Source organism: Bradysia coprophila, unplaced genomic scaffold, assembly GCF_014529535.1.
Source record: "Bradysia coprophila strain Holo2 unplaced genomic scaffold, BU_Bcop_v1 contig_324, whole genome shotgun sequence".
In the NCBI taxonomy this organism is placed as follows: Eukaryota; Metazoa; Arthropoda; class Insecta; order Diptera; family Sciaridae; genus Bradysia; species Bradysia coprophila.
This window is the reverse complement of record NW_023503584.1, coordinates 1,212,521-1,234,809: the sequence shown is the minus strand read 5'-3', so window position 1 is coordinate 1,234,809 and position 22,289 is coordinate 1,212,521. Positions and strand designations below refer to the sequence as shown.

Genomic DNA, 22,289 nt, shown 5'->3' with positions numbered 1-22,289 from the left:
GACCATTCTCTGCTTTCATCATTCAACAATTCATTGGATATCAACGACTGAAAACATTATCCATATTGAACATGCTAAATAATTTCAATAGGCTCTTCTATCACCCCTTAAAAAAATCGTTGACCATTCATGAGATTCTTCAAATTTCACTTACCGAAACCAGCGCAATTAAACCGCTAACATCGAGCCTATCGAACGATGTGAGTGCGCTATGTTTCAAACGATAAGCGAAATAAATTATAGATTAGCGTTATAGCGTTGACACCATTAAAAAATTCACTTCTGACCTTACAAGCCCTGACAAAAAAAGATTATTTAACAACTTTTTCAATCAGTAGATTTATTCTTCTACAGCTATTTGCCCAACAATTGTATCCAATATGAGCTACAGCTATCGATTTACAACAATGATCTTTTGTATATACAAGCAAACATAGCTTCGGGCTTTCCCAGTGAATCAAGTGATTCTTACTTTATGATAATTTGGTGCAAAATTTGAATTCGCCAAGGCGTTTTCAAATTTTGCGCCAAATTATCATAAACTGGAAACTCTGAATTGACTTTGATCATCGATGACTTTAAAAACTCTAAAAAATACCCACTGTAGTGGGGAGGTACCCGAAGCAGATTATTCGAAAGTTCAACACAAACACCATCGCTCCCGTCCGTTAAAAACAAAAAAATGCATAGAAAGTTGGGCCACCGTCATTTAAAAACAAGATGGCATTAGCATCGAACTTATGCGCTTGCATTACCTCCCCGACTAAATCTACCTCGGATTTTTCTATGGTTGAGAGGATTTTTTCTAGATTTTAAAAGTTCACTCGCGAAATCCTTCAACAGATTAATGCAAAATCTTTTACTTCGTCTGTTGTACCATTAATTTTGCTACATAAGATCACATGAACGCTTTTCGTATATTTTTGGCTTCACCTTTACTGACGACAGCAGATGACGAATGTAATGTTTACTTTCTCACTAATTCATTCGCTAGATTTATCCGGTCATCTCCAGCCGATTTGCAAACAAATGATACATCAAAAAGAGATAGGTTAGTAGCTCGGAGGTTAAAAAATAAGTAGTTGAACTCGCATCAACACGTTTCAAGGCCATTAATAATATAATGTATAGTGTGACCTTTGTCACACTGGTAATTTGTAACGCATATTATGTTCATGAACCGCAAATATAATTACCCGAGATGGTTATCAATTAAACCATTTTTGATATGAGACCATTAAAATTTTGTGTTTAGCCACCGCGGTTGTATTGTATTCAGTACATGGAACATTCTTCACACCGTCCACACCATGAATCCGGAACGAATATTAATATTATCGAATCGATACCTACTTTGTGTTGGCTTTGCCGTAAAAAAATTCTCGAAGAAATTCCAAATTCACCAGCGCTCAATTCGAGGGACGATTGTGTTCGTACTGTTGAATCTGCTGTATTTGATTTGCCTGTATGAGCATTACGACAAGAAACTTTTTTTGGAAAACGTGAAGGACTTTTCGAAGACCATTTACTACTCGTTGTATACGCATCTCTTCCTTGGGATAATCGGTGTTTGCGTCATTTTATTCGATTTGAGCGCATTTTTGGAATATTCTGATCAGGTCGTACAAGCGCTACCTAAGCAACAAGAAGTCAGGCCCAAATTTGACCGAGTGGAACTGTTTGTGTATTATCGAACATTTGTCAATTTGGTCGCATTCATTGGAATCGTGGCATACGACTTATCAATCATTGACCTAAAATATTTGACCAGAAGTAAAGCAATGTTGTTTATAGGTAAAAAATTTACTATAATTTGTAAACACACTTCTTAAAGCACTTTAAAGGAACGAAAGGGGGCAATCAATACTCTCTCTAGCAAACAAACTTTCTTAAAAAATCGAATTAGGGTGGAAAATAAGTTTGAGAAACTATGCTTCTTCATAAGGCTTAAAGTGAACAGACTCACGAATCGTAAACAATTGGCAGAGTTTCTCAATCGTTTTCACCACCTTAATAAATGTAGTTTGTTTGCTAGAGAGGGTATTGGGGCAATTGAAGTTCTCCAAAACTCACGACAAAACAAGGTCATCTATTCGAAAGTTTGATAACTGGACGAAGCTTAAAAGCTCTGTGAATTTTATTTCTGAATTTTTTGGGATTTTGTCGGAATCGTTTAGAACTTTTTTAGAATTTAAGTAAGTTTTAAGTTCTTCAAGTTCGAAGTTATAACTGTACGGGCGAGTTAAAAATTTCGGGCCACCAGAAAGAAATTCAATTGAGAATTCCAAAGTAATAAAAAAAATAATTTAAATTGTCTTCTTGAAGAGAGAGTACGAAATTAAACGCGTCTAATTCCGAATCCGAATTGCACTCCACAACAATGGAAAGAGAGAGAGAGCAGTTTTCATTGTTTTTTAATAGTGAGTAAACAGAGTGACACTCGAAAGGGAAAAAGGACTGGTTGAATGACGAAAATTTGTAAAAGGCCCTTTGTTGATATAAAAATCAAAAAGACCCTTGCGAATCGCCCGACTACCCAATTCTTGTTTCGGTCTTGTTTGAAACACGTCGAGTTTAACAATTTGGCATGAACGGACGTAAGACCGATGAACTGATTTCAGTTCATCATTTATTCAAACTTTTCACTACTCAGGATTCCTTTCTGGGCTGTCTAGAAATAATCGGAGTTTTAAACATTTTAGATCATTAAATTCGCCATGTTTTATGAAGCAGGGCCTATTTTTCGCAGTTTTTTTAACGAATTTTTTAAAAGACCTTGATGTTTCAGTTCCTAAAAATTCTCAAGTTTCCCAACAATTCTTTAAATTTAAGAATTTTTGGACTTTTGAGAATTTATTTGAACTAAATTCTAAAAATTCTAAAAATTTCTAAATTTTAAGAAACATTGTCGACAACAGATGATTCCAATCAAATTTCCCTTTTTCCAGCTCTCTACTATCCCCATTGTGCCCTTGGCAACTGCATCCGATATTTTACCATTCAAATGGCTCTACTAAAATCCGTTAGTCAAAATTTGAATAAAAAACTGTCCGACATTCAGCTAGCCCACGAATTTCGACATCATAGACTTTTCCTCGAATACATCAAAAGCGAACAAATTGCCGATGTGGTCAATGTATCACCATGCACGAGCGTGACCGCTTGGAACAGATCTCGGCCAATTGCAACGATCAATGCGAAATATGAAGAGCTTAAAATGCAGGACAGTGTTTTCTTCCAAAAATGGTGGAGCACAATCCGAAATCGTCATCATTCACCGCGCAAAACGGACGTGATTCAAATGCTAGATGCTGTTGCGTCGAATGAATATGTGTTGAAAAGATTGAAAAACATTTTCGGTGAATATGATGATTTCATGAAATTGTATCGGAAGCTGGAAGCACTAATTCAGAAGCAATTATTTTTGCTTGTGTGCCAGCACACGGTAATTGTTGTGGTTGCGATTCACCTATTCACGGAAATTTATTTGGAATGGGGCGATTTGTTAGACGAAAAAGATGTCAAAATGGTGAAGACTAATTACACGGTTCATTTGGTACAAATTGTTCATGATTTTGGTTGCTTAACATTAACGGCAATCATTTGCAGAACTGAGGTATAGTTGAGCTTTCTGCTTCTTTTCTATAACAATTTGCAGCATGAAAAAGTTACTTTCAGATAAGAGATACGAAATCTATCGCGACAAAGTTGATGGCTATGCCATTCTCAGATAACGTTCGTTGCGCGGTTAGCTACTTTTACTTCAAATTGCAAAGCTTTAAGGAAAATGTTTACGCGTTCGATCTGTTCAAAATGGATGGTAGCAGTTATTTGATGGTATGTTTCATTGTCATTCAACAATCACAACTGAGAGTCCACGCTCTGATCAGCCTCTTCCAAGGCCATCCCTTAAAACCTTTCTCGTATTGTTGCCCTAAGAAAGATGAAAAATGATAGGAGGGTCGGCGCAGTGTTGTCTTATACAATTTACAACGCAGATTAACCAGATTGGTGTCAAATAGAAAGACCCAAATATCATATAAACGGGGCTGATCTGACCATAAGGACTTTGAGAGGGAGATCAGTGGTTTCCAGTCGGAGATGATCTGAATCAAACTCGCTTTTTAGCATAAGTAATTCGAAGTGACTATTTGCACTTAAGTACAAATAGTGTATAAAAAGACTATTCGCACTTAAGGGCAATTAGTGTTCTAATAGACTATTTGCACTTAAGTGCCAATAGTCTTCCTATACACTATTTGCACTGAAGTGCAAATAGTGTCTTAATGGACTATTTGCACTTATATGTTTTTGAGAAAATGAAAATATAAGTGGAAAGTAGTACTGTTTTTTCCTCGAAATGACTAAAGGCAGTCAACTTCCGTTATAATATAAGTGCAGTTTCAAACAGTTAGACGCACAAACTAATTTTTCAATGAAATTTGAAAAAAAAACCTACAAAAACAAGTTCAGATTAGGTTTAATACGCCATCTAACGGTTAACGGTCGGCAACATAAGCTTATCAAACAGTTCGTAAACGGTTTGTTTCGAAATAACTATTTTGGAAATAGTCTTCTAATAACTTGATCGTCTGCTGAGAGTAGAAAGATTAGAGAAAATTAGTACAAACTTTAACATTTCAAATGTCTCACTGTCATTTTTTCATAGAATGTCATTGAGAATTCGCAACGACACAATGAAATTCTCTGAAAATTTTGATAGTGAGACATTTGAAATGTTAAAGATTGTAGATTAACGCCGATATTAACCTTAATTTTCCTTATGCAAATAGCCACGAGCAAGAGTGTTCCATCGACAAAACTTGATTTTTGCATCTACAAATGGTCAGAAAGAAGAGTTTTACATCGGCAACACTTGATTCTTACTTCTACCAACGCACTCCAAAACAGGCACGACAACACATTTAATATAAGAGGCCTACTCGACGCAGTAGTCAGAATTTTTCATATAAATTTAGTTTTTTATGTTGGTATAATACCACTGCGGGACCAAAATAAGAGGCTTTTTGACCGTTAAAAAAATCTGCTCTTGTGCTTGTTCTTGGAGTGCGTTGCTTCTACGAATGTCCAAAAGGAAGAGTCCATTAGAAAGACTAACTACTGTTCCGGAGTCCTGAGGTCATTTGCTATACGCTAACACTTTATTTGACTAAAATCCTCCGAGAAAAATTTGATAATTTTTCTCTTGATATTACTAACATTGGATCTGATATATTCGTGACATATCGAAGCGTTTTTCTATTGATAAGGTAAAACAATAGTAGACGATAAAGAATGACTGCCATAGTACCGTTCCAGATGCTGTTCCAGCTGTAGAGCCCTCAGAAAGAAGAAAAAAATCTGCATTTTGGCACCAACTTTTTTTCTAACACTTCTGTGGGCTTGCAGCACAAAAGTACTGGGCTCATTTATGTGTGGAACTATAGTGGGTGAGGCCAGCTACAACACCCCATACTTAGTTCCGTGGAACAACGAAGCTGCAGAGAAGCAGTACTCTCCGAACATTCACTATATTTTAAGTCATAGCTCTCGTGGATCAACTAGCACCAAGCAGTGCGTATACTCTATCTGTAGGTCTTTCCAAGGCCGACAATCGTACAACATTACAACAATTTAAAATATTTTTTTCTTGAGTTATTGCCGAAAAACTGTTTTCGGTACTCTCTGACATGTGATCACTTTTGAACACTTTTCACAGAAAACAAATTTTTTTTAGAAAAAGTGAAAGATACGCGTTTCCTAGAATTGAAAGACGAATCCAACGAGCTATCACTCATTAAAATCGGAGTCGGCTTGTTCCCCAATCACCTGAAGTCTTGGCGATATGACTCTTAAGAGTCATATCGCCAAAACTTTAGGTGATTTTCTTAACTTTGAGAACAAGTGGTCTTCGATTTTAATGAGTGATAGCTCGTTGGATTCGACTTTCAATTCTAGGAAACACGTATCTTTCACTTTTTCGAGAAAAAAAATTATATTCTGTGAAAAGCGCTCAAAGGTAGAGACATGTCAGAGGGTACCGAAAACAGTTTTTTGGCAATAACTCAAGAAAAAATTATTTTAGATTGTTGTAATGTTGTTGTACTAATGTCGGCCTTGAAAAGACCTTCAGGTAGAGTATACGCACTGGCTGGTGCGAGTACATCCACGAGAGTTATTTTTAATAATATAGTGAATCTTCGGAGAGTCCGCCTTCCCTGCAGCTTCGACGTTCCACGGAACTGAGTATGGGGTGTTGTAGCTGGCCTCACCCACTATCGTTCCACATATAAATGAACCCAGTACTTTTGTGCTGCTAGCCTACAGAAGTCTTGGAAAAAACGTTGGTGCCAAAATCCTTCTTTCTGGAGGCTCCACAGCTGGAACAGCATCTGGAACGGTACTAAAGCAGTCATTTTTTGTCGTCTACTATTCTTTTACCTTATCAATAAAAAGGCGCTTCGCTATGTCGCGAATATATGTCGTTAAAACAGATCCAAAGTTAGCAATATCAAGAGAAAAAATGTTAAATTTTTCTCGGATGATTTTAGTCAAATAAAGTGTTAGCGTATAGCAAATGACCTCAGGACTCCGGAACAGTAATTAGTTTCTCAATTGGACCAACATTTGCTACGCGACAGGAGTTTGGAAAAACGACATGATCAAGTGGGACGACAGTCTTAGTCATCAAATTGACTATTTTATTGGAAAAATACCATTTTGTTACGGACTAACAGCAAAAAATATTGCGATTGTAAAATAACTGTCTTCAATATGGCATACTCCACCCCCTCCCACCACTCATATTGATACATTGAAATACACACACCACATCAAAAAAATCTTCTTGAAGAATTCGGAAAATAAAAGGACCCGTGTTTTTGTCTTTTTTGATTCTAGCAATAGTGCTCTCTAAAGGACACTTTATACTTCCCATGTAGATGACGATTACAACAACAATTTGTATGTTGGGTGTGATCGGGTGCGAAAATTTTTTCACCTTCAAACAGTGATAATTTTTGGAATTTTGTCTTTTTCGAGAGAAGAAAAAACACGTGTCCCTTTATTTTTCAAGAAAATCAACTAAAAAGTATATGCGGTACCTCAATGGAGAGAATCGTAAGGATACGTACTTTTCGGTCATGTGACATTTGAAGGAACTTTCAAATTGTTGAAATTGAAAATTAAGAAGTTTATTTCTTCCCATACTTTAATTGAAGTTAATTATAATGTTCACTATTTGCCCTTACACAGGTTAGCAGTCGCTATGTAACACGATTTTGCGCAGCGCAAAATCGTGTTACATAGCGACTGCTAACCTGTGTAAGGGCAAATAGTCTTTGTGCTAATTTAACTTAAGTGCAAATAGTGTATTAGAAGACTAATTGCACTTAAGTGCAAATAGTGTATTAGAAGACTAATTGCACTTAAGTGCAAATAGCGTATTAGAATACTATTTGCACTTAAGTGCAAATAGTGTATAAGACTAATTGCACTTAAGTGCAAATAGTGTATAAGAAGACTATTTGCACTTAAGGGCAAATAGCACGCGCCTAAGTAATTTATGCCACCGAGTGAATAAAGCTGAAAAATTGTGTGTTGACCTCGGGAAGAAAAGTAGGAAATGTCATTTTCTCGGGTGACCCGATCACTACTCTCTGTCCACAAAAGACAGCCTCGAAATAAACTTTCCTACTTCTATTCCCTTGGGTAACAAATAACTATTGTAGGCACAAGACTCGATGTGTGACTATAGTGACAAAAAGTAACTTCTTTGCATCACTAGTGACAAAAGTAAACAACAAAAAGGCCACTTTTCGCTACTTAGTTGCAGAAATATCATTTACCACCGAGGTGCAAACTATGTTTTACTCGAGTAAGCCAACAACAGTTTTACTTTTCGCGACTGAGCGAGAAAAAAATATTTCTTTGTCCCATTTAGCGTAATACCAGGCAGATTACTATTTTTAATTATAATTATAGATTGACATAAAGCTTGAAAATTAGGAAGTTTACTTGACATGAGAGGGATTCTTTTGAAAATCCACCTATCAAAATCGGATCCATTTCGTCTGGGATTGATATATACATGGTTTGAAAGGTCTTTGCCAGTAGACCTTAAAACAGGCCTCACACAGTCTTGAGCCACACCTGGTTGCTGGTGGAAGATCTCCGAAGTTGTAAAAATAGTGTTTTTTATCCGAAATTTTAGGCCGTTATAAATGATCGTTCCGGGTGATAGTGGGATCGTTGGAAAGCTGAGCTTAAGTACTTTCGGGTCATGCCTAGTTTGATTAGATTCATTGATATATGTTTGCAAAAATTTGCAAGAAAAATTTTCAAAATCTGTGTGAACTTTAGACAGATCTGGGCTGGTACTGATGACGCTTAATGTGAACCTAACATGCTAGTTGTAACATACATTGTCTAAGCTTTCCGTTGATACCTCATTTGTAGTGATGGTGATTGCTGACATAACCGAACTTTATGTTAGTACAACCGCTACTCGTAAAACTCGCCAGCAATCACATCACCAGCACTGCAAATGAGGTATCAATGAAAAGATTAGACGATGTATGTTACGACTAGCATCTTAGGTTCACATTAAGCGTCATCAGTACCAGCCCAGACCTGTCTAAAGTTCACACATATTTTGAAAAAAAATTCTTGCATTTTTTGCAAACATATATCAATGAATTTAATCAAACTAGGAATGACCCGAAAGTACTTGAGCTCAGCTTTCCAACGAGCCCACTCTCACCCGGAACGATCATTTATAACGGCCTAAAATTTCGGATAAAAAACACTATTTTTCCAACTTCGGAGATCTTCCACCAGCAACCAGGTGTGGCTCGAGACTGTGTGAGGAATGTTTTGAGGTCTACTGGCAAAGACCTTTCAAACCATGTATATATCCATCCCAGATGAAATGGGTCCGATTTTGATAGGTGGATTTTCAAAAGAATCCCTCTGAGTGATCTTAGTGGACAGCTCTCAAATAGAGTATTATTTTGTTTAAAAGCTTTTTCCAACTTTTTTTGCACTGCCAATCTTTGTATGACACAGTGTCCAGTCTCAGTACTGTATTAACAGTACCACTCATGCTTGAAGTGCCTGTAGAACCTACATATAATTTTTCAAATTTAATGTAAACTTCCTAATATGACGTAGGTTCTAAGCCATTGCTTAATGGTACTCGGAATATCACGAATAAATAATTGAAGCCAAAGATTTCGCTTCAATCTCTTACATCAAATCTTAAATCAAATGAAGTAATAGACCCAATAATATCGGTCGTACACTATGCAAGATTCCATCGCATTGTAGTAATTCGTAAATATGGTACGAGCTAGCAGAAGTTAAATTCCAATTTTTTGGACTAGATTTTTGGGGGAAAACGTTGAGAGTTCTTGTACCCCGTTCCATGACTTTGAACACCAGAAACTCTTTTCAAAGTGCGTTTTAACCTGTTACAGACGGCTGTCATCTGTTATCTACAACGACAGTAATAATAAGCGATAAGCTCTGACTAAAGATTTCTTATATAGCAAGAAGCAAGTTCAAAACAAATGAAGTAAAAGATTCCTGAAATCAATCTATGAAAATCTTCGATCAAATGAAGTAATAGATCAGATAGTAAAACTTTTAGTATGCGTGCCGTCTGTGACAGGTTAAAGGCAAAAGAATTTTCAAATTACGCGACTACCGTTTGGCCTAGTTTTAGTTTTTCTTGTAGCCGCTTCGGTAACTGTTTTTTCGACAAGTGTAGAGTGTCGAAAAACTTACGTTAGAAGCAAAAATATTCAGTTGATTAGCACAGAGCACAGCACATTGATTGTTGACGATAACAGGTGAATATTTCTGCTTTGTATAGGTACTTCTACAATATGCCGTTCTTGGTACCATATACGTCCTCTACCAATATTTCGATATCAAACTTGAAGATCTGAAAACGACGGTGTAAGTTTCACGTTATGAATTTCGGTAGACGGCAAAAATTTATGATTCGACTATTTCAGCGACACCATGAACGATGACGATGAGTAAAGCCAGAACAGCAAACCAAAAACTTTCGACTTCAAATGTCCTTTTATTTAACAAGATTGGAAATAAAAACAACAAGTCAATCCTACGTCAGTGCTTAAACGTACAGTCCTCGTCACTGAACGGACATCCATCAGGATGAAAACATCGGAACCAACAATCTTTTGGCTTGAACACAAACGGCTTACCTTTGTGATTCGCCTGTTGTAATTTTCGTTCATTTCTGTTGAGCGGTTTACGTACCTGCACTTTTCCCTGTTGCACTTGGAAGATTTGATGATTGTTTCGTAACAGCGTCTGCAAGCCACCGCATTCCGATTTCAATTCTTTCAGCAATTCCACGGGTATTATTTGTGCCAGGTCGCCCAGTGCAACGATTCCACCGAAATTCCACTGACTATTCACAAAATCGTCGACATAACGCTTCTTAGACAGAAGGTGATCGAATATTAACTTGACTATCCGTTGCTGGACGTTCTTGTCGACTTTGGTGCAATTCTGAACTTTTTGGATGCTATCACGAGGCTTAAAATTCACATTCCACGACTGATCACAGCTAACCGGTCTCGTTCTTTCCTCAATGAACGCCTCCACATCACTGCACCGCTTGTCGAATTCCTCCTCCTTCCATGTCCTCTCAATACCGATGATCGCACACCGTTTTGTGCTCGGAATTTTCAATCGATCAATTTTGGTTTCGAAGCCGCACACGTCCGATATCTGCAGCATATAGTCGAGAAAGTCTTGATATTGACTCAGCTGGCAGCTTTTCCGCTGATATTTCGTTCCGTCGAATTCGAACGGACAGCAAGGCAGCACAAAGAAATTTGTTTCGAATGAGTTGCGACACGCCATCACCGGTAGCCATGCGGAAAGTTCATCGGAATGATTACCAATAATCCAATCGATGCCCAGGAACGTCGTTTTATTTGATGGTATAACGGTTTCGATCTGCAAAAGTAATTTCGATGTAAAGTCAACTGGACCATGAAGCAACTAGAAGGCTTCAACTACCTTTAGAATGGTTGTTGCAGGATACAAATCCCAGATGCCTCGTTTCCGAATGTCTACACCATAGCCGGGATGTCCTTCAGACGATAAAATGTAAACCAAAAGACCGTTGCCACAGCCAAGATCTACGAATGATTGCAGCTTTGTGGTTTGCTTTTTGATGCGCTCCTGTCGCCATATCAATAGTAAGTAGGTTGCAATGGCCACATCTTCGTAAACGAATTTCGAGGGATCGGTAGACTCCGGCCAAATCTGTGGATAGCCTTCGTGTAAATGTATTCGCGCGTAATCGTTCCGGTCAATCTTACCTTAACCATCTCCAGTCCGTACTTCGTTTTCAGTTCATTGTACAGGTCATTGTATTCCTCTATGTTGACCAAAGATAGTGACGGCACATTTGAAACAATACCCTGACCATTCTCACTCTCTTCTTGATCACACCATTTGACCAATTTCGGAAGCAGGCAGTGCTTTATCCAAATGAACACTTTCTTATCCGACTCGTCGTCGCCAATTACCTCAACTGAAATCAAGTTGTCGCTGGTAAGTGAGACCATGAACGAGAATGGCGATACACCGTTTGTCGCATCCACTGGTACAAAACTCGCAGATTTGGATGAAAAGTCTGTTGATTGGATCAAAAGAAAAATATTTTTAAAATTGATCGTCTCGTCGCGGATTGTGTCGGGTCACAATACAGTGTTTAAGGAGAGCGAAAACCAGTTAAATTTAATTGGTCTCGGGGTCAGCTGTCAAATATTCATCAATGAAAAACGAAATTGAGAGTTGAGCCCAGTTTAAATTTGTATGTGATTTCTCTCATTTTGACGTGTGACCCCGAGACCAGTTTAAACAAAGTGGTCAAAAATCGCTATCTTTAATCACTATATAACATACCAATCAACACCAGTTCGTTGATGGTGCTGTAGAGATTTTTGTTTTTCGGCAGCAACCTCCTCAGTATTAACACTTTGTCGTCCTGCAGAGCGGTGTCTCTCTTGCCTGCTGTACTTGCCATATTGTCCAGAAAAGCAGCAGGACACCTCATCGCATCGACGTGATTTTCCTTCAAAAAACCTAGCACCGAGTCACCGTTGTATTCCCGTTCATTCCGTAAATAGTTCCGCAGTGCTATGAAGTTATCCGATGAGATGCCATGGGATGTTTTACAATATGACCAGGGAACGGTGCCAGCTAGACGTTTATTCACAGTGTGCGGTATATCGAGGTAGAGTTTGATTGTTTTCCAGAAATTCTGAGGGTTTGTTACGGTTGACAGACATTTTCTCTCCGATTGATTCATTTTAAATCGAATGTCTCGAATTTGAGTGTGAAGCTCTGCAGTTTGTGTTATTGTCAAATTTGACATTTCTGTCAAGGAAAACAGATGATCATGTTGTCAAATAAAGCCGGAATCGTCGCTCGCTCAGATGTCTCTGGTACGTTTTATATAATTGTCTGGCAGCAACAGCTGTATTTTAGTACATTTTCCAGCTATAGCACCACTGATTGTAATGAATTAAGTCCTAAAACACCTAAAACGCTTGTTTTGGTTCAGTTTGCACCGTTTGCACTGCTTGCATGTTTACATGTTACGTTTGATTTAAGATTTTTTTTTTGTTAAATTGCACATTTAGTCAACTAAATCGCCCGTTCGTTCTGGTGAATTTACTAGACCAACAAAATGGTAATTTCGTGCACCTTACACTTGTTTACCTTGACTATTTGTTCGTTGACCATCTTCGTAACATTTTTCTTCTTAGGATGAGAGAACAATCAGGTCGAGAAGGCCCATACGTCCCGCTCAACGCGGTAGCTATAGTCCATCACATGGATCGCCAATTAGACGGAATGAGAACGAATTATATCCGTAAGTGGATGCGCTTCGATTGAAGAAGTTGACGGTTAACCGAGACTTTGTATTTTTCTGTCAATAGACATTTGAGTGGAGGTGAAGAAGAAGATGATGTTGACCAAGAACTGATTGAACTAGAGAGTTATGCAGATACGAATTCATCATTAAATACAACGCTAAATAGTTCGTCAGATGTAGCTGACTGCGGTGGAATTAAAGTCAGTCGCTGCCGAAAGGAGAAGAATGTGAAATATTATCCGGACGGAAACGTTCAAGAGGTCAATATGTGGAAGACCAGCGAAAAGATTTTACTTCCAAAAAAGGCCGATGAAAGTCAAGGGATGATCAAGATTGTGCTTGTAGGGATTGGTGTTGTTGTTGTGATGTTGGCGGCAGTTTACTTTTACCTTACGAATCATTCTCAAATTGGTGGCGATATGAAGAGGCCGCCGTTGCGTTGCAGCTTCGAGCAATCAGTACGAGATTTTCCCAAACAAGACAAAATGTTATGGAAATCTTTGGAACACGGCGTGGAAAGTGTACTGAACAACATACCAACAAAACCATCAATTTTCCTGCTGGCTTATGAGGACATCCCAACTGCAAATAAAATTACTCGTAGTATCGTCGAACGAGCTACCGATTGCATGGACTCGAAAGTGAACGCTTTGGTGCTGAGTTCCGACGATCTGGCGCACCATGAAATGAAAACCGATTACGGAGTGGTGATTACGAAATTTAAGAATCAATTGGAAAAGAGCGGCGTTATGTTGGTGCATGATTTGAATAAGGTAACGATGAGGGGCTGACTCGGTTGTAAAGTGTGGAAAGTAAACTTAGTTCGTTTCGTTTGTGCAGGTACCCAGCAAAGTTGCTCCGGCTTTTCATGTATTTTGCGACGGACTTAATCCACTGGTTGATCGATCCATCATTTTTTTGACGATGCAATTAACCGACAACAGCCACTCAAGTTCCTACGCCAATACGTTGCATTTGGTTGAAAATTATCTACGTTCCAATTGGAGTGATATGGAAAATTTCATTTTGGATCCGCTGATTGCACGCGTTACCGATCAAGTGTTTGTGCTGAACAAGGAATAAGAAGATCCCTAACTTATGGTTGTCATGTTTTGTAATTTGTTGCCTATCTTTTCGGACGAACCTTAAATTAAAATTCAAATTCGACAAATTTTTACTTGAGCTGTGTCGTCTTTCATACTCGAAATAAGAGTGCTGCGCCAGGGAATTGATTTTGGTTGGGAAATGCATCTAGAACTCCGATTATTCGTAGAAATACTGAGCGAATCAAAGCAAGAAAATTAAGCCCATTCGAATCCAAAATTTATCGAGCCATCTGTTACCAGAATGTGTACGGGATGCGACTCAGTTCCCCGAATCTTACGAAGATAATATTCATCCTATTATCGACAACAGGAATCTCTTAAGAGATGTGGTAAAGTTGAATTATTGAAGTAAAAGATTTGGCATGGAAAACACCAAGAGCGATTATTTAAACAAAAGAAGTAACAGATTCGATCGTTATATGCCGATACGCTCGCTTTTAATAAAAAGTTGAGTTTCGATTTGATTCGATTGTATTCATGTCGATTTCTTTCGTAGCTTGGGTTGTATTAGGTATCGCTACACTTTTAGTTTCACTTTACATCAGACATGAATGGAAAATAATACAAAACATTTTTAGCCCTGCGCGAAATGTTTGAAGAAGAAGCATGCTAAACCTTTTTGGGATTAACAATAGGCGACCGAATCTTTGTTAGAATTAAAATTTCATTGCTATATAGATTATGCCCAAATGAGTAATCCCTTTTGGGCCTAATCCCTGTAGGAATTAAATTTTAATTAAATTCTAATCTTTTCCTGACTTTTGACGATTGATTACTATGCTCTGAAATGCAAATCTCATTGCAGAACCCCTTCATTTTTTGGGTACATTTTCATAAGACTTCTTTCTTGTTCAGGTTCAGGACCACCTTGACATTATTCAAATTTTTTGTGGGTATGCATTAAACACGCTTACACTAATCACTACTTTACAGTGATCAAGACAGTGAGACTCGGCAAGCCTCGACCGCTTTGTCATACGTGCATAATATTTATTATCGCATAAGCGAAAACGAGACAACAAGATATGCGAATGACACTTTGACAATTAACAGAAATAATGTTTGTTTGTATATCCTAGGTGAATAATTTTTTCGGGGAATCACACCGCTTATGCTATAATATATATTATCACATACGCGCGGTGTTCGGATGTCAAAATTACTTCACTAGAAGTTTAATTCAAACATTACACTTCAGGTCTATGTTGTTGTCTCGTTTTCGCTTATGTGATAAAATCAGGCCTCTCACTCTAAATTTGGACTCCTTATTAAGGAATTAAGGAGGTTTTAGCACAAAAATAAGGAGAAATAAGGAAATTGTTTATTGGAATTAAGGAAAAATGAGGAGAAATTTTTCGATAAAAATCGAAATTATTCTAAGATACAGCAATTAACATCGGAAGTCCGCCTCAACTTTATTTTGACGTATCGCTTTTGTAAAGTTGTATCGTAAAATTCACTTTTATCACGATGAAAATTTGAATATTTTGGACGAGCTTAAGGCTTGAATTAGATTCTTAGCAAAGCTTAGCTTAGCTTTACCAATTATCACTGTAAGTGCGCTTCAAAATTCAAAATAAAACGAATTACTGTTTATTTTGACGTACCTATCGTTTTTGTAGGGTGGCAGTTTTCAATCAGTTTTCGATGCGACAAAATTTTTGAAATTTAAGACGTACTTACGGCGGAAATTCTAACTTGACTCCACCCTCAAGTTTAAAAACTTGCTGGATTAGATTTTGATCTCGTTAACTGCAAAAGCTGTTCTTTCCCGTTCGAATTTCGAAATAATAAATTGGTGAAAGTATAAACGTATAAATTTGAAAGAAGTAAGTGTAAATAAGACTAAAACCTTGAATTGTTTGTAATAAGGACGCATGTCTGAGACAATGTTAAGGGTGATTTATATGTTAAATCAAATAGTTCTACGTGTTGGAACGATCATGAGCTACGACACCACCTTTTTATTATAGTTCTTTGTGTCGATGAAATTTGCGAAAAATATGGAAAATAAGGATTTTTTAATGAAATAAGGAGGAATAAGGAGGTTTTTAAAAAAAATAAGGAAAAATAAGGAAATAAGGAGGTGTGAGAGGCCTGGATAAAATAGAGTACACACTTGTCACTATCAGTCTATATTATCTGTCTAGAACCTGTTGCCAAGATTGGTATTTTGACGTGTAGGACATTATTGCCCTAGCCGAAGGCGTGGGCCATAATGCCTACACGTCAAAATAACAGTCTGGCAACAGGTGCATATCATATTTTATCTGTCGAGAACAGATATATCGAGATAAACAAAATCTCCCTAGAGGGATAAGTTTGAGATTATCGTTCTAGACAGATAATATATATTATGCACCTGTTGCCAAGATTGGTATTTTGACGTGTAGGACATTATTGCCCTAGCCGAAGGCGTGGGTCATAATGCCTACACGTCAAAATAACGGTCTGGCAATAGGTGCGTGCATATCATATTTTATCTGTCGAGAACAGATACATCGAGATAAACAAAAACTCCCTAGAGGGATAAGCTCGAGATTATCGTTCTAGACAGATAATATATATTACACACTTGTCACGAAGAAGTCGAGGCTTGCCGAGACTGATAGTGACAAGTGGTACTCTATTTTATCACACACCCAGAAAAAGAAACTTCAGACAATACTCCGCGTATGTGTAAAATTCATCGAAACGGTATGATATACATCATTGACATATATGATACATGGACAATGTTTTCTATACGTGGGACACGTTGACAACGTAGTTACGTATTTTGATTGTCAGATTTGAACATTCATGTGCTACGTATTGTAGTGATGTACGTGGAATGTGAATAACTTACGGGTGGGACGGAAATTTAACGCACATAACGTATGTTTAACGTATATAGTGGATGTTGGTCTTAAACATTGAATTTGGATCAGATTTATTTATATTTCTTAACACGAAGAAGATCAACTACAAAATTGTTTTTTAGTAAATTAAAGAAATCTCGACAAAATAATTTCATTTTTTGTGAAGTAGTTTTATTTCGTAATCATATCAGGAAGTTGTTTAAGTTGGAATTATTTGAAATTGATTATAAGCATTTTGATAATCTAACTATCAAGTCGACTTAAATTCAATTATGTTAAAAAACGACATATAATTATTTATGTGCGATACTTTATAACGTTCTATGCGTAACTTATACGCCACACACGTATATGGCTTTTAAAGTACGCTTCAACAATAAGAAATGTCAACCAACACTACTGTACTGCAACATTAGAAAGATCGTTGGCTCATGATCCAGAGGTCCCCGGTTCAATTCCCGAAGCAGTTAATTTTTAATTTGAAATATTTTTTACCAATAGCTGCTAAAATACATAATAACTACTATAAGCTGCTAATATGGTGTCTACCGTAGATGAATTCAATAAAACTCATATTTTTAAATCTTTGTGGAAGAGAAATACTTCTCGCACGTATTATATTCGAGCCGGCTGTATAACTACCTTACCACACTTTTTAACAGGGGCACGAATGATATACGCATAGCACGTAGGAAATTTCGCTCAGTGCATAAGCGAAAACGAGACAACAACATAGACCTGAAGTGTAATGTTTGAATTAAACTTCTAGTGAAGTAATTTTGACATCCGAACACCGCGCGTATGTGATAAAAAAAAAATTATCTCTTAAAAGTAGATTTATACAAAAAATTTGAAATCAGAATGTAAATTTTGTATAATGTTATGAAATTGATACGGCTTATCTCAACATTCTATAAATATGTGCGGAAAGAATAATTAGCTTTAAGTACACGTTTCGAAATCAAAGCAGAAATATGGGAATAATCCTTCTATATTTACTTACAATCGGTTTTTCCACCTACAACGTCCAGGGTATGTGTAGCATAGTGTGAAAAGTAATTAGTCTAACACTGACCTGATACATATATCTGTAACATAGCATCTCAATCTGTTTGTCCTGCAGACGGTTGGTACTTTGAAGATTGTATTAAATTTTTGAATAGAACTGTAGAGACGTTACAAAACCAAGTGAATGGCCTTTCTGTGCAGTTAAGTACTCAATTAGAACTGATCGCAGTTCAAACCTCTCAATTAATAAGGCTGTCAACGCAATTGAACGAAACAGGTGCTGAAGTAGCGGGACTAGGAGCTAATCCAAGTAAAGTTCTATAAAAGTTCATTCTTTGTTATTGATCTTATCGACAAGATTTTCTTTTTAGTTCCAATTGGTTTTATTTATGTACAACTTTCTAATCAACAATCACCCGATAGTTTGTGGTCGAAATTCACGTGGCAAGACATAAGCGACACTTACGCTGGACTATTCTTCCGTGTACTTGGAGGAGGGTCGTCGGCCTTTGGTATTACGCAATCTGAAAACAGTCCGAGAATAACTCATGTACAAACGATGAGTAGAGGGAAGCATATTTATAATGTCGGTATTTCATCGAACGATGAATTGAGTACAGGAATTTCATCTGGTGCCCATCCACCAGTATCTCGTAATCATTGGGCCTTGAGATTTAAACAGTCTGCAGGTGAAGTTCGGCCTCGTAATCAAGCAGTTCGTATTTGGAAAAGAATTGGTTAAATTATATACAAAAAAAAAACTCATTTGGTCCAGATGATCACAACACGTTTTCTGTCGTATTTTCTGCAGTGTTTTTGTGTTAAGGCGCGTGTTAACAGAATTAAACGAAATTGAACGAATCATTTTTGTTTCATTTACAGTCAAGTGTCACATCTTAAACATTTTGTGATAAGCCAGAGGAAAAGACTTATGAATGAATTTACAGGATAATTTGCAGAGGGAGAGACAGGTTGCATCTTGAAACAAGTTATCACATCAGGTAGAAGCTAAAATTGACCTGTTTAGAGTTTTAATCTGCTATGGATAAGGTGGGAAAGGTAGGCTTACAAATTGTACCGAAACACACAAAGTGTTCTCATGAAATTGCAAATGCAAAACGTTCCCATACCATTGCTAGGCTGCTACGAAAGTTTTTTGATCGATGCGTTGCAACGATCGGTGAAATGTAAGACAAATGACAAGAGAATCATTCTGATTTCGTACTTTTGCCGAGTTGTACTATGTTTACTATGTCAATTGAATTGGTTTTGAATGACCTGAGTGTGATATTTTCCAAGACTTTCCTAAAATGTTTAGGCGATAGCTCTGGATACGATTTACGATCTTGTATAGAAAAATGTGTGATAAAGGAAAAGATTTGCTATCACTCTACTGAAGATGAAACTACTTAGATCAAAAGGAAGATTGTCCTGAAAATTCGACGACATGAGTATCGACGACTTTCTTATAAAACGACTGAGTTCCTGACGAGTAGTCAACGCTTCTTCAGCAGAAATATTCCTTTAAAAAAAATGTTAGGAAACGACCACTTCCTTAAGAAGTAGTGAGTTCCTGAAGAAGCTACGACTACTCGTTTTTTCGTCAAGAATTCACCGTTTCTTCAAAAAAATCGTCGATACGAATGTTGTCGAAATTTCAGGACAATAAAAAGAAGTATTCGACTCAGTAATTATACTGATTTTATGCAGTCGTTAAAAGGTCAAATAAAACCATACCATTGCGGGCTTAACGGGCCTAACCATGACAAAACACTAACCACGTACAATATGTACAACACTTTTACCGTTCACTGATTGTCCACCCTTAACAAATTCCTGATTCAGTCAAACGCAACACATTTTTCCAATCATTCGTCTTTATTCATTCAGAAAATCCAGAAAATCTTCCGCATTTTCGTCCATTTATACAATTATTGAAATAAGTAAGAAATTTTTCGTTCAATTTATTTTCACTTTGCTTTAATTTATCATAAATTGGTCAATCAATCAATCGAATCTAAAGTTAATTAGAGCAATTATAGATAGGGTTGCGATCGTTACGCAACACTGACAGATTTTTTGTGTTTTTTTATTATTCGCATTTTAGAATTTTACGTTTCTGTTTTGTTGAATAAATTATATTTGAATTAGAAAAGAGTTTGAAATACAAAAAAAGTTAATTTAAATAAAAAACAAAATAATTTTGTAAAATCGTTTCTAAAAAAAAGTTTTCTTTATTTAGTTAGTAATAATGACACAATCTAAGTGATTTACTCTAATTTTTTGTTTGTTTTAATTTAGGAATTTAATTATCACATGACTTTCAATTCAAAGACTCATCATCATTCACCAATCGGACTCTCATAAAATCTTAGTTTTTAATTTCCATTTTTCTTCTTAAATTCACCTTTCAGGTGTAATCAATCAACAATTTTTCTTCTTGCTATTAATTTTTATACCAAATTTTACGGCTCTCATACATTTAAACTTTTTTAATAAAATTCATGCAAGGCTCGTGGCAGGTCAGTTTTCAGGTCTTGGAAAATAAATCCATCCTTCTCTTACTTAGGTCTAATTTAAAGACAATCCAAAAATCATGCTAAAAAAGCATGAAATCATGGGACCACTTCATATTGAATATCAAATAAAATCTGAGTTTTAGCCCCATGCATCAGATTCCGAACAGGATATTTCGGGGGACTGTCAACTTCTGGGACACTTAGGTTACGACGAAAATTGTTTTTTTTTGTCAAGTTAGATTTTCTTTTTAAAAGTGCCAAGTGTCTGAGAAGTTGACAGCACGCGAAGTGATCTGTATCTATCCTGTCAGTTATATGCACAGTAGCGACCCTTTGAACAGAACAGACGATTTTCTTAGACATGAAAATTTACCTTCCATGAGTCTCAAATTTGAATGTTTTTAGTGTGTCAATTTTTTCAAAAGGTCAAGCCGGACTTCAGGACCCACTCAGAAAGTTTTTACGAAAATTTAAATGCAAAACAATTTCTCGCAAGGTTAGTGCTTCTCCAAAACAATTTTTTACAAAATTTACAAGATCTCTGAGCTAGATATTCTAGGGGTCCAGACTTTACAAAATTTCGAATTGTCATCAAGATGGATGGACCTACTAGAATATTGAGGATTCGAAACAATAACCATATTCCAGAGACAATCTTTCTTATTTGAAAAAATAGTTTTTCCGGTGGAAAACCGTCTCGGGAATGTGGAAATTGTGTACTTTTTAGACAGGCTTTCTCCTATAAAAGAATTGGGAATTTATCTTGTAATTACTCATTGTGAAGGAGTTTTCATAGCGAGTCTACACAGAAAAGTTGTGGCAAGAAATCGCTCGAGTTACGGTCAGAGAAGTCACAAAAAATTCGCTGTACTCAGACCAATTAACTTCCTTAAGTCCTCAATATTCTATTAGGACCAGCAGTCCTCAATTCGACAATTTAAAAAGTCAGGGGAACCCTTACAATATCTCGGAAAACCCTTTCAGGAAAATATTTTTCTTTTAAACATTTTACACACTTGCTGAGTCGGACCTGAAGTCCGGCTTGACATTTCGTAGAAATTGACACACATTAATGTTTAATTAAGATGATCCTCTCTTTCCGTTAAGTTTTTAATTTATTTTCTTCTTTTTCTACTATTTTCTCTTTTGATTTCTACGTTTTTATTTGAGTTACTCGTTTTGGTTATTTCACTTTCACTGTTTCCATTTTAATTACATCTCTCCCATTTACCTAATCATTTCATTGTTTATTTAGAACGAAAAAAAAGCTTGTACTATTGCAATTAACTAACATACACTGCACAATCCTTTCATTTTTCAAAAATTTATTATCACTTTTTGCACGCATATCGAAACAAAAATCCACTGTTTAGCATGGCAGGGTCAAGAGAGTGGTGGGTGTGTACCTCGACTGTAAAAATTGTTCTTCACCACTTATGTTTCCGTAGATTATTGGCGCAAAATTTATGTTTTTTCGAAATCGAATTCCCTTTTGAAAAATCATAAACTGAAAATGCAATCGCAGAAACTTACGACATTATCATCGTTAACAATTGCCGTGGAAGTGAAAATTATTAAATAATTCTCAAATATTAGACCTGGCTGTACCTAGCCCAAAGGCCTTTTACAGAACTGCATGTTTCTCATTGCAACCGTTTAACATTTGTAGGAAACCCAGAAGATACAATTAGACTTTGGAATCATCCGAAAGTGCAGCATCTGGCTTTAAGCCGAAACGCTGTGCTGTGATGTTCAGAATATGAGTGTTACGCCAAAGTAGAAGACAAAGCGGAGAACGCTCTCAAAGAGCTGAAAAACAGCGGACGTTATCTGTGGAAGAACGTGTTGCAGATTTTCGTCTTAGCAG

At 36.8% G+C, this 22,289-nt stretch overlaps 3 protein-coding genes and 1 long non-coding RNA gene across 4 annotated transcripts; 3 read left to right on the top strand and 1 right to left on the bottom strand.

The window, feature by feature from the left end:
• The first annotated feature begins 1,297 nt into the window (after window positions 1-1,297).
• Window positions 1,298-10,127, top strand: LOC119079350. The gene is made up of 5 exons (XM_037187179.1): window positions 1,298-1,794; window positions 2,949-3,616; window positions 3,679-3,837; window positions 9,875-9,960; window positions 10,020-10,127. Exons 1-5 carry the CDS (start codon window positions 1,311-1,313, stop codon window positions 10,045-10,047), a joined length of 1,425 nt encoding a protein of 474 aa, XP_037043074.1. The 5' UTR covers window positions 1,298-1,310; the 3' UTR covers window positions 10,048-10,127.
• On the bottom strand, window positions 10,071-12,447 carry LOC119079349 (probable tRNA (uracil-O(2)-)-methyltransferase). Its single transcript, XM_037187178.1, has 4 exons — window positions 11,953-12,447; window positions 11,364-11,680; window positions 11,059-11,307; window positions 10,071-10,995 (listed from the first exon to the last, which is right to left on the bottom strand). Exons 1-4 carry the CDS (start codon window positions 12,422-12,424, stop codon window positions 10,135-10,137), a joined length of 1,899 nt encoding a protein of 632 aa, XP_037043073.1. The 5' UTR covers window positions 12,425-12,447; the 3' UTR covers window positions 10,071-10,134.
• A 96-nt stretch (window positions 12,448-12,543) lies between these two features.
• On the top strand, window positions 12,544-14,105 carry LOC119079351. The gene is made up of 4 exons (XM_037187180.1): window positions 12,544-12,742; window positions 12,819-12,925; window positions 12,993-13,701; window positions 13,769-14,105. The coding sequence occupies exons 1-4, from the start codon at window positions 12,740-12,742 to the stop codon at window positions 14,009-14,011; spliced, it is 1,062 nt and encodes a 353-aa protein (XP_037043075.1). The 5' UTR covers window positions 12,544-12,739; the 3' UTR covers window positions 14,012-14,105.
• Window positions 14,106-17,844: 3,739 nt separating this feature from the next.
• LOC119079348 lies at window positions 17,845-18,466 on the top strand. Its single transcript, XR_005088156.1, has 3 exons — window positions 17,845-17,927; window positions 17,995-18,213; window positions 18,275-18,466. It is a non-coding gene; the product is annotated as an uncharacterized LOC119079348 (long non-coding RNA).
• The last annotated feature ends 3,823 nt before the right edge of the window (window positions 18,467-22,289 follow it).